We start from the raw sequence: 12,859 nt of genomic DNA, 5'->3' as shown, positions 1-12,859 counted from the left end.
AATTGGCAGGGTGCAGTGGCTCACAACTGTAACCCCAACACTTTGGAAGGCTGAGGTGGGAGGATCCCTTGAGCCCAGGAGTTCAAGACAAGCCTGGGCAACACAGTGAGACCCCATTTCTATTTTTGAAAAAAAATTTTAAAATTTTAATTGTAAAATGTAGCAAAAAAAGTTTAGCTTAAATTCATGTCAACTTAAAAAAATGACAATAAATGAAACAGAAGAGGAAATTGTAGAGAATTCCCAATCTAGCACAGGATAACTCTTTGCATCAGTTCACAGATATATTACTAAAAGGACTTACTTTTTGTCATCAGATAGGTCAATATTGGTCCCAAACTTTATGGTTTTAAAGGGTCCTTTCCTCCTCCTCCCAGAACTTAAAAAAGAGACACAGTATTAGAAACATGCCTTTTAAAAAGAGATACTAAGTGGACATTAAAAATGACTTACTTATCTGATGATGTAGATTCACTATCTGAGTGGTCTTTATGATGACTTCTTTTTTCATTTTCTTCCTATAGATTAAGCAAAAAGCAGTCTAGTTTAGTGTTCTACAACTGGCAATCCTTTCCACCATACAACTGAAAAAAAGTTCATTATCTAGATTGAATAGTATTATTTGTGTTTTGAAACTAAGTTTCATGTTTTTAATTTTTTGAGACAAGGTTTGACTCCTGTTGACCAGGCTGGAGTGCAGTGGTGTGACCCCGGCTCACTGCAACCTCCGCCTCCTGGGATCAAACGATTCTCCTGCCTCAGCCTCCTCAGTAGCTGGGACTATTAGGTGCGCATGACCACGCCCAGCTAATTTTTGTATTTTTGGTAGAGATGGGGTTTTGCCATGTTGCCCAGGCTAGTCTCCTGTGCTCAAGCTGTCTACTGGCCTCAGCCTCCAAAAGTGCTGGGATTACAGGCGTGAATCACCATGCCTGGCCTTGAAACTAAGTTTCTATAGGCCTCTTACACATGAAAATTTCTTCAAACACCACATTAAATAAATAAATACCCAAGAAAGCCGGGCACAGTGGCTCATGCCTGTAATCCCAGCACTTTGGGAGGCCGAGGCAGGGGGATCAGGAGGTCAGGAGATCAAGACCATCCTGGCTGACACAGTGAAAACGTGTCTCTACTAAAAATACAAAAAAATTAGCCGGGCGTGGGGGCAGGCGCCTGTGGTCCCAGCTTCTCAGGAGGCTGAGGCAGGAGAATGGCGTGAACCCGGGAGGTGGAGGTTGCAGTGAGCTGAGATCACGCCACTGCACTCCAGCCTGGGCGACAGAGCAAGACTCCGTCTAAAAAAAATTAAAAATAAAAAATAAATACCCAAGAAAAGTCGAATCTCACCGGCATGGTATCCAACTTCCTCCACTAGCCACAAAGTTATAATACAGATTCTCATACCTGCCCCATTTTCAAGAGGAGAGAAAACTTGAGGAAAGCTGAAAGGCCTAGGGCATCCCAATCTTGATTATAAATGATATAAGCTAGCAGAGGTGTATGTATGTGTACATAGCTATATATGTGTAATAGTGGAAGATAAGATACTTTTTATTCTTGATTATGAACAAAGGAAAAGTTCTTCCAGGGGATATTTATTCCACAATGAATTACACACAAATGACAAAATGTTTACAACATTGCTGGATACATATAGGTATTTTTCAATGCAAATATTACTTTTATTTACAACTCTTGAGTCACAGACATGATATCTGTTAACACTGTTTTATGATTTCTGAGTTAGCAATACTTCTGACCTTTGGCTTCCATTCCTCTAAATGTATAGTGTCTGAACATTTGTCAAACTTTTCACATGTAATGGTCCATGTCTTAAAGCATACTAAAAAACCCCATGCTGGCAGGGCACGGTAGCTCATGCCTATAATCTCAGCACTTTGGGAAGCCGAGATGGGCAGATCACCTGAGGTTGGGAGTTCGAGACCACCCTGACCAACATGGAGAAACCCCGTCTCTACTACAAATACAAAATTAGCTGGGTGTGGTGGCACATGCCTGTAATCCCGGCTACTCGGGAGGCTGGGGCAGGAGAATTGCTTGAACCTGGGAGGCGGAGGTTGCAGTGAGCCGAGATCATGCCGTTGCACTCCAGCCTGGGCAACAAGAGCGAAACTCCGTCTCAAAAAAACAACAATAAAACCCCAAGCTTTCTTTGGTTATGGAACCCTCCCCATTTAAATAGACTGCCTCTTACTATCTTTGCTTTTCAACTCTTCCTCCAAATTTTTCTTTGATGATCTTTGACTCCTTCTTACTATTTATTCTCTTCTGACTATAATATTACCAGGTACTTGAAGTATCTTGAAAGTTTGAACTACAGAGTTATACGGACAATGAATTCACTGCAACTCAGTAAAGTCACAGGATAGTTTTTATTAGAAGAATTTCTTTGTAATATATAGGAAGCGGCAGGGGGAAAGGAAGACAAATATACAATTTACAGGTAGAAATGCTATCTTGATTGAAAATATGAGTTGGCAGAATTTTAAACAAAGATAACAAGCAAATCTAATGAATCACAAATTAAAGACTTTCAGCCACATACTGTCAGTGGTAGGACATTTGAAGAAAAAACAACTTAGTGCAGACAAGTATTTGAGTAATACGTTTAATAAACTCATTTGTTTGGATGTATTATGTTCACTTTGTAAGAGAATTCACAAAGTTCTCATTATAGTGCTAGAGGATTTTTGTAATGCTTCAGTGCTGAAAGGGCTATATGGGTCTTTTAATAATAATAATCCTGATTATTTTTACATTTTTGTTTTTTAATTTCCTCCTTCAGATTTCTCTTACAGCCTAAGATTGGTAAGAAGAACACTAATGTTTCCTGCAGGAGTTGTCTATGAGATAGCACTAAAGAAAAAAATGAGAAGACCAAACCGGATTTTACAAGCATAAAATAAACTTGAGACTTAGTTTATCCTCTAAATCAGTGGTTCTCAACCAGGAGTGACTGTGCCCTTCAGGGGGTATATGACATGTCTGGAGATATTTTTGAGAAGCCAGAGATGCTAATAAATACCCTGCAAGGTGCAGGACAGTCCCCCCACAACAAAGAATTATCCAGTCCAAAATGTCAATAGTACCGAAGTTAAGAAACCCTGCTCTAAAAAAAGTATCCCAGAAATGAGACATTTCGCTAGACAGTAACTCTATTTCCCCATGATGCTATTTACTTCATGAATCCATCAGTTTGTTTAGATTTTACTAAAAGCAAACTGAGGGTGGGTGCGGTGGCTCACGCCTGTAATCCCAGCACTTTGGGAGGCCAAGGTAGGCGGATCACTTGAGGTCAGGAGTTCGAGACCAGCCTGGCCAACATGGTGAAACCCAGTTTCTACTAAAAATGCAAAAAAGTCAGCTGGGCGTGGTAGCACGTGCCTGTAATCCCAGCTACTCAGGAGTCTGAGGCAGGAGAATCGCTTGAACCTGGGAGGCAGAGGGTGCAGTGAGCCAAGATCGTGCCACTGCGCTCTAGCCTACGTGACAGATGGAGACTCCGTCTCAAAATACACATACGTACGTACATACATACATATATACATACGAGAAAACTGGAGAGCACTTACAAAGTATTTTATCTAACATAAAATGATGAGATGCATATAAAAGTAATGTGTCCTTTCAAAACTCCAAAGTAAAATCATCTTTAAAATCCTAAAATAATCTTTAGGATACAAATACTTACTCTCAATGATTCCTGGAATGAGGAGGCCTGGTACTGTGCATATTTAGCAATTGTAGTATGAGATCTATTACTTTCACAATGCCAGATTTTCTTTGTTCCAGTGGGATCCCAGTTTTCATCTGCTGGCTGCAACAACTGTGTCCTCACTTCTACCATATGTTCATTGTTAGCTTCCACCAAAGTTTTAGTAGAGAAAAGTCCCAGGTCTTCATGAATACATAAATGTAGTTAAAAAATGAAAATTATATTTGGGATAATATTTTAAGTGCTTTTATTTTTTTAAAGGAAGAAGGTAAAGCATTTTACGGCACTGTATCCAGTTCCCATAAAAAACTAGGGCCTCTGCACAACCTGAGCTATGTGCCAAGTTTGCAGAACCATACGCTGAAGCCCTGAATCTAACTGCTATGTCATCCCATCCGAGAAAGAATTAAGTGTGAAAGGACTGAAATTTCACTTATTTATTTAATTTCTGCAGATGCCAGGAAATACTTATGGGGCTATAGTATTTATTAGTAGCATCAAATTTCACCTACATTTTATAATCAAATTTTTTCTATTAACCTAAATCACAATTATGTAAACGGACCAAAGTAATAGCTAAATTTAAAAACCTCCACCAAATTGTCAGTAACCAGTATCACCAACAATATATTCACATCATGGATTAAAGAAGTGATACACACACTCTCTCTCATTCTTAGTACTAAAAAAAATTAAAATAAAAATACAAAAAAAAAAAAGAAAGAAAAAAGAAAAAGAAGAAAAGTATCTGCCAGTGCTGGAAAAGTTAAAAGATAGCAAAACAAAGAGACAAACGTTTTCCTTTTTTAATTTAAGGCTTACCTAACTTAAGAGCTCCAGCAAGGCCACGTATTACTGTAACAGGGTTGTTCGGATTTGTACAAAATTGATGTAATGGAGGAAAGAAAGCATCACGTTTATTTTCCAACTGTAAAATTAAAATATGTGGTTAGATCTCAGGAAAACAGAGCTTTTATTTAAATATTATGCTCCAAATTAATATTCATTATTTTTCACAATTTAACACATTTTATGGGGTGATATTTCTATTTGACAGTATCTTATCACTGTGACTTTTGATTCTAGTTTTAATCAGATAGTAACCACATACATTTCTCCTGTCCATTTTATCATGACAAAAATATGTAGGAGAAATGAAACTGAAATTAAACTTCAAAATCAAAGTGTTTTAAATATTATTCAGTCTTAAAATGAAAAGACAATCTTGACACATGCTGCAACATGGATGAATCTTGAGGACATTATGTTAAGTGAAATAAGCCAGTCACAAAAAGACAAATATTGTATGGTTCCACTTACATGAGGTATCTAGAATAGTCAAATTTATAGAAACAGAAAGTAGAATGGTAGTTGCCAGGGGCTGGGAGGAGAGAGAAATGGGTAGTTGTTCAGTGTGTAGTTTCAGTTTGTCAAGATGAGAAAGTTCTGGAGATTGGTTGGACACCAATGTGAATATGCTTAACAGTACTGAACTGCACACTCAGAAATGGATAAGATGGTAAATTTTATGCTATGTGTTTTTAAAAAATCACAGTATAAGAGAGGAAAAGAAAAAAAATTATGCCTAAACAAATATTATCAAAGAAAGCAGACTGAAGAGGACCCATAAAAGATAAAAACTTAATTTTGCATTTTTTTTCTCCTCAGAGCTCACTTTACAAGTTTTTTTACATGTCTATCCCAGTGCTTCCCTTACATAGTAAGGGATAAACAACAACTGGTTGGAGGAAGAATTAATATGATAATATTTGGCCTCTAGAGGGCAAGGGGGTTAAATCTATAAAACAAACTCTAGTACCATTTTATAGATGCAAGATCATTATACATATACTACCCTAACTTTATACTTACAAAATTTTAATTTGGGATAGAAGCAGGAAAATGAAAGGAAATAGGATAGGAAGATCTATTTGGAAGAAACAGAAATAGGAATTGTTTTGATTGAACTGCTAATGACTTCCTATATCAGATTCCTATATTTCTATAAAGTAAAACTAGTATCTAGTTTTAAATGTTTTAAATAACCTATTAAGTTTTTTTAGTCACATATATCTACTATCACACTTATGTTCTCAAACACTTATTTTGAAGGTAGTATCTTTTTTGGGGGGGTAGATGTATAAAACAGAATGAATGTTAAGGTCCACATAACTAAGTAGAATGTGGATTTAAAACCCAGTTTACTAAAAAAAGTTACACTTTTAGGTAGCTTTTTCCTAACACTGCTCAAAATTAGGGCAATAAAAAATATTTCTCATGATTCTAATATCATCACAGTTAACAGCTGAGAAGGTCTTTTAAAAATGCTATTACAAAATCTCTTTGAATATATTTCCCCCCTGCCCCCAAACTATTTAATCTGCTGCCAATAATTGTAATGTTTCCTAAAGGGCATCCATGTAAATTTAAAGATTTTATGAAAGACAGGTAGTTGCAAACACTGTTTTATTTCTAGTCAGTCAATTCAGACTCACGTAAATACTAGGTGTAGGTGGATTCAACTTGTCCTTTGGCAAGGGAGGGTATGGTGAAGATGGTGGTCTTGGAGGTGGACATTTATCCAACAAAATGCTACTGTTAGATAAGCCATTTTTACCTAGATTCCTGAAAAAAAAAAAAAAGAAGGGATAATCAGTTGTACATTTATTTGGAAAACAGAAAAAAAAAAAGAATCCTGAATTAAGTCCTAATTAAATTACTAGGCATTTGCACAAGTCCATGAGATGTGGGATGTGGATCCATCAGGAAAAACACTAAGAATGATTATCAATTTCAGCAAAGACTTGATTCCTATATATCCTCCACTGAAGGAAAATAAAAGATATCACAACATATAAATTATTGATGACATTCCTTATTTTGCTCGTAATTTTCCAATTTATTTTCACCTAAACAACAAAATTGAGCTTACAATTTCCCCTCTACCATCACATTCTTTTCCATCAATGTTAAAATATTAACTTGACCAAAAAAAGTTCTAGGTAATAGTAAAAAACAGAATGTCTCTTTTCCTGTGTCTCATCTTAGCAATTATAATCAGAATATCTTTGTAACAACTCTCAAACCTGAGATTTTTTCCTTTTTCTCAAATCAGAAAAAAATTTCCTGTGCAACTCCTTGACTATACAGCAAATTATGCTACTTCTTTTTAAACAATGCATATAACTGCCATCTACCCTCTGACACTGTATATAATTATTACTTACTGGTATTTAGGTTGATGAAGGTATCACTCTGTTAAAATTATAAATTCTTAAGATAGGGTAGAATTATTCCCTAACAATAATTCTTTCAGTACAAGCAAGAAAGATATTTCCAACGTTTCTACTAAACTTAGAAAATCAACAAGAAATAATTTTGAGCTTTCAAACCACTCCAGTTTAACTAACTTACCCCACCGAATTATTACAAGTTCAAAAGCAATCAATGCATTAAAATATTAAGTACTCTTAATATATTAAATTTCGAGTAATAATTTGAAATTTTCAATTATTCTGGGAACTCAAAAACTCAGTAACTTAAGAAGGAATTAGCTATTTTCATCACAAAGAATAAAACAGGTTGAAACAAAATTAATTTTCCTTATCTTGCTACACTGAACAAAGTGTTACAAATTAGCCTGTTTTGGTTGATACTAATGAAAACTAGGGCTTAAACCTTCACTGCCATAGACTTTTAAGATGTTATACTAAATAGCATCATGGGTGTTACTTTCTTAATTTTTTCAACTACAACTCCAAGTAAAAACAACAAAGTTCATGGCAGGTCTCAAAGGAATGACTTACATTTAAAATAAGTGACTTTTAAATAAAAATACATGAAAATATTATTAAACTGAAATTTTACATTCAGCTAACAAGTAAGGTTAAAGGTTGAATAAATTTTCTGTCCAAAACTAGTTTTCAATCTCTTTCCACAAAGCACATGTGCCTTGTACATTTAAAGACAGATATACACTTAAGCTTTTAGATTTGGGCATAAAATTGGTACCAATTTATAAACTCCATCAAATTTTTGCTTTTAACATGTAGAAAATTTTTGGCGAGACTGGGAAAGAAACAACTCAAGTATTATCATTAAACCAATGCAAGATAAAACAGTTACAATACCTACATAAATAATAGTTTTCATGCTGAATTGTGTATCTGCCACTCTATCGAATATAAGCAAAATATGACTCAGAATACAGAAACTGTCTTTTAGGAAAGGAGACGGATATACTACTGTAGAGTAAATGGTTACTATTTTGAAGAAATTGAAGTATATGAACCATGTATTAAAACTGTGCTATACAAGAGCATCTCAAACTAATTAAATGTGGCACCAAAATTTAAGCTTCTACAACATACTGGACATTGAGAGATGAGACTAGAAAACAAGGTTTGACAGATTAGTAGAATTCTGTCTCTGTCATTTACACAGTTCTGTAACAATTAAAAAAGAGACAAATGAGAAAGTAAAACAATGGAAAATGTTGTTGCCAATATTTTAAAATAGAAAAGAAAAAGGTAGGGCATGACTAAGGGAGCTGACAACAATTCAATCACTTGAATGTTGCAATTACAATTTTAGACATGAAAGAAGCAAAAGTATTATAACTGCCTTTTAATGTATACCACTGACCACTGCAACATTAAGATAAACTAAACAAGAATCAGATTTAAAAATAACCAGCACTTTAACTACATATATGGAAATAAAGGGGTATCCAATAGTGCATTCAAGTCATACCTAGCAGTTTCTTATTGTGTTTGAAATGCTGACTACCTGCCTATTAAGGTCAATTTTCAAACACATAGGAATTTCCCTGAAGGAACTGATGGTATCTATAGTGCTCTGCATAGCAAATATAAGCTATTTCCACTTAAAATACATTGACCAATCTTAATGCAAAGGGCAGGGCTGTGATAACAGGAATAGACTTTATCTTCTATGTAAATGTCCAACAGTGTTTAGAACACCTCAAGCCAAATAATAAAACTTTCATATAAAAATCCAAAGTGGAGACAGGAGTTGAAGAAAGAAGCAGATTTTGGACCAAAACAGCATGGTACTGGTACCAAAACAGAGATATAGACCAATGGAACAGAACAGAGGCCTCAGAAATAACACCACACATCTACAATCATCTGATCTTTGACAAACCTGACAAAAACAAGAAATGAGGAAAGGATTCCCTATTTAATAAATGGTGCTGGGAAAACTGGCTGGTCATATGTAGAAAGCTGAAACGGGATCCCTTCCTTACATCTTTTACAAAAATTAATTCAAGATGGATTAAAGACTTAAACGTTAGACCTAAAACCATAAAAACCCTAGAAGAAAACCTAGGCAATACCATTCACGACATAGGCATGGGCAAGGACTTCATGACTAAAACACCAAAAGCAATGGCAACAAAAGCCAAAATAGACAAATGGGATCTAATTAAACTAAAGAGCTTCTGCACAGCAAAAGAAACTACCATCAGAGTGAACAGGCAACCTACAGAACGGGAGAAAATTTTTGCAATCTATCCATTCTGACAAAGGGCTAATATCCAGAATCTACAAAGAACTTAAACAAATTTACAAGAAAAAAACAAACAACCCCATCCAAAAGTGGGCAAAGGATATGAACAGACACTTCTCAAAAGAAGACATTTATGCAGCCAAAAGGCGCATGAAAAAATGCTCATCATCACAGGTGATCAGAGAAATGCAAATCAAAACCACAATGAGATAACCATCTCACACCAGTTAGAATGGCAATCATTAAAAAGTCAGGAAACAACAGATGCTGGAGAGGATGTGGAGAAATAGGAACACTTTTACACTGTTGGGAGTGTAAACTAGCTCAACCATTGTGGAAGACAGTGTGGAGATTCCTCAAGGATCGAGAGCTAGAAATACCATTTGACCCAGCAATCCCATTACTGGGTATATACCCAGAGGATTATAAATCATGCTACTATAAAGACACATGCACACGTATGTTTATTGTGGCACTATTCACAATAGCAAAGACTTGGAACCAACCCAAATGTCCATCAATGATAGACTGGATTAAGAAAATGCGGCACACATACACCATGGAATACTATGCAGCCATAAAAAAGGATGAGTTCATGTCCTTTGCAGGGACATGGATGAAGCTGGAAACCATCATTCTGAGCAAATTATCACAAGGACGGAAAACCAAATACTGCATGTTCTCACTCATAGCTAGGAACTGAACAATGAGAACACATGGACACAGGGTGAGGAACATCACACACCGGGGCCTGTTGTGGGGTGGAAGGCAGGGGGAGGGATAGCATTGGGAGAAATATCCAATGTAAATGACAGGTTGATGGGTGCAGCTGGCCAGCATGGCACATGTATACCTATGAAACGAGCCTGCACATTGTGCACATGTACCCTAGAACTTAAAGTGTGTGTGTGTGTGTATATATATATATAGCGGGTTTTGGAATGGATTTAGAGATTATCCCATCTTAAATCCTTTTCTCTCATTTTTGAAATCTCTCTGAGAAAGTCAGAGTAGGGGGATATTAATTGTTACCCAATTATTTAAAATATTGGCTAAAACTTACTTTCAAATTTACCCATGTCATTTGGTAGGCAGAGAAATGGTGAAAATGTGCTCTGTGATAAACCCATCTACACTTTAGTTATCCTTTGTTAGGAGGCTCCTAGACCAGAGATGTCAAGTCTCTTGTACCTGTGTTACTTTCCCCTTGAGTTCTGGACTCTTGCCCAGCACAGGCCACCATCAAGAGAACACAGAAACGGCAAACAACATGACACCTATCATTTGCATTCTAACCTTTTTCTCTATGCCTCAAAAGATTTTTATCTCCAACTTATCAGAGCACTTTTTTGTCTCTTCAGTAATTGAGTCCTGGATTTACTGGAATAACCTAAGTAACCCCAGGGATCTACAGTGTTTTGATGAATCTAGCTGTTTACAAGATACACATATATATAAAATTAAGTCTCCATAATAAGGCAAAATTGCCTTTTCAAGTTATTAAAGCTGAAAATAAAACTATAAAAATGTACTTAAATACCCTGAAATAAATGTTTATATATGCCTGGAAAATGAGATTGAAGATTATAATCTTTAATACATTAAGAAACACAATCAACTAAGCACCTATAGCATAAAGCTTTATTAATACAAACTTATGAAAACTGCTACTATACACAGTTTGTAACTTGGGGAACAGAACATAGCTCCATGGAACTCTTTCTGACAATATTCCTCCTTAGGTCCCATGCAGTTCATGATGTTAGTTTTGGACCTCCAAATCTTCCCCATTTTCTAGCAACTGTCCTGAGTCTACAGAGAGTGGATGAGAGAGAAAGCCCCTGCTCCAGCAGTTAGAGCAGCAGTACCTAGGAAACAGGACAGAGGCCCCAGCAGATGAGTGAGGAGCAGGTAGAAGACAGTCAAACTGGCAGTGAATCAAGGCACTGTCTAAGGAGAGCCAAGTGTAGCATTTAATCTGAACACTCCCTATTTTCTGTAGGCCCAGAGTTGAACTGAATGACAGCGTTAACTTCAAAAAAAAACTAATATAAAAACCTATAATATAAAAATTTCTAAAGAAACAAATTTTAGGAACTCAAGAACCTCACTATATGCTTTAGAAGAATTTCATTTAGAGATCATCCAATGTCCTTTTAAGTTACTGACCTTAAAAAATCTTGTAAGACAGTTAAGATTAATTACAGCAATCACCATGTTGTAGGTCACTAAGGAAAATGCTGCCAACAATGTGGACCCAATACAGAAAAAAATAAAATATAAAAAAGGATGTAATTTCTGCCCTAGTCTATGTCAGAATAACAACTAAATAGTTAAAATTTGACAGGAAATAATGAAATAGAAACTAACAGAAATAGAAACTAATAGAAAATGAAACAAAGACCAGCTGGGCACAGTGGCTCACGCCTGTAATCCCAGCACTTTGGGAGGCAGAGGCAGGTGGAACACTTGAGGTTGGGAGTTCGAGACCAGCCTGACCAACATGGAGAAACCCCGTCTCTACTAAAAAATACAAAATTAGCCAGGTGTGGTGCTGCATGCCTGTAATCCCACCCAGCTACTTGGGAGGCTTGAGGCAGGAGAATCACTTGAACCCGGGAGGCAGAGCGTGCGGTAAGTTGAAATCGCGCCATTGCACTCCAGCCTGGGCAACAAAAGCGAAACTGTCTTAAAAAAAGAAAAGAAAAGAAAAGAAAACACAGACCAAAAGGTATTTTAAACACTCAAACTCTTTAAAGAAAAATGACTATAGTGTAATTTATAGTAAAGTTCTAGTGTCACAATTAAAGTGATAAATTTAAATTAATTAATTGAAATTTCTTCTCCATACTCCATTGCTCCTACCCCACATCCCTCCCAAGCAGCAAACTTATATATAAATAAAATTTAATTTCACCTCAATCATTCGTCAGTGACAAACATTTAATGGTAGACCCAGGATACCTTCTAATAAAATAATCTGAACAACAGAAAAGATAATCACACTTTTACATAACAATAAATAAGACATATAAGTACTAGCAACTGCAGGAAGAGGTTTATATGGCTATAAATAAGAATTGTTTTGAACTTTAAAATGTAAAAGCTATATTAAATGGTCAATGTAGCCAAACTAGAACTAATGTTTATATTTTCTATTTATAGAATGGTTATTTTCTATATATCATGACAATCTACAACCAAAGAAAGATCTTTTTAAAATCTACTATATGTCTGCTCAAACTTAACATTTAATGTATCAGAAAATATTACAGAATTATTTGTTTGTTCCAGTTATGTTAACTAAATTTCATTCAAGATTTAGTCACTTATAGAGGACAACAATTACAAGTAAATGAGAAAAATTATATATGTGTCATATACAATGAAAGGGCCAGTAAGAATCTATATGTCCTCCAAATATCAGAGAAAGATGATGCTGCCTGATCCTTTGATTCTTCTTTTGTGGGACAGAGGAGGTTCATTTCTTCATAAATTTCTGAGGCCCTGCCCTTCCTAGACTAGCAGAATATGTCTAGCTCCTTCCAGAATGGCTGACAGTCTGTCATGTCTCTCCACTACCCATTGCCC

At 35.9% G+C, this 12,859-nt stretch overlaps 1 protein-coding gene across 20 annotated transcripts in view; it reads right to left on the bottom strand.

Annotated features, from left to right (window-relative positions):
• KDM6A (lysine demethylase 6A) overlaps positions 1-12,859 on the bottom strand; it is a 235,090-nt gene that overhangs the window by 28,593 nt on the left and 193,638 nt on the right. For 19 of the 20 annotated variants that reach the window (XM_003808365.5, XM_057301150.2, XM_057301151.2 and 16 more), the window contains 5 exons: positions 6,232-6,361; positions 4,559-4,664; positions 3,713-3,918; positions 454-518; positions 305-379 (listed from right to left, as the gene is read on the bottom strand). In XM_003808365.5, coding sequence (XP_003808413.1) covers positions 305-379; positions 454-518; positions 3,713-3,918; positions 4,559-4,664; positions 6,232-6,361 — 582 coding nt within the window. Of the gene's footprint in view, positions 1-304; positions 380-453; positions 519-2,807; positions 3,504-3,712; positions 3,919-4,558; positions 4,665-6,231; positions 6,362-12,859 lie in introns of those variants that run through there. The other variant, XM_055106661.2, reaches the window with a different exon arrangement.

The sequence above is a fragment of the Pan paniscus genome, chromosome X, assembly GCF_029289425.2.
Source record: "Pan paniscus chromosome X, NHGRI_mPanPan1-v2.0_pri, whole genome shotgun sequence".
Classification (NCBI taxonomy): Eukaryota; Metazoa; Chordata; class Mammalia; order Primates; family Hominidae; genus Pan; species Pan paniscus.
This window is presented reverse-complemented; position numbering and strand designations above follow the sequence as displayed.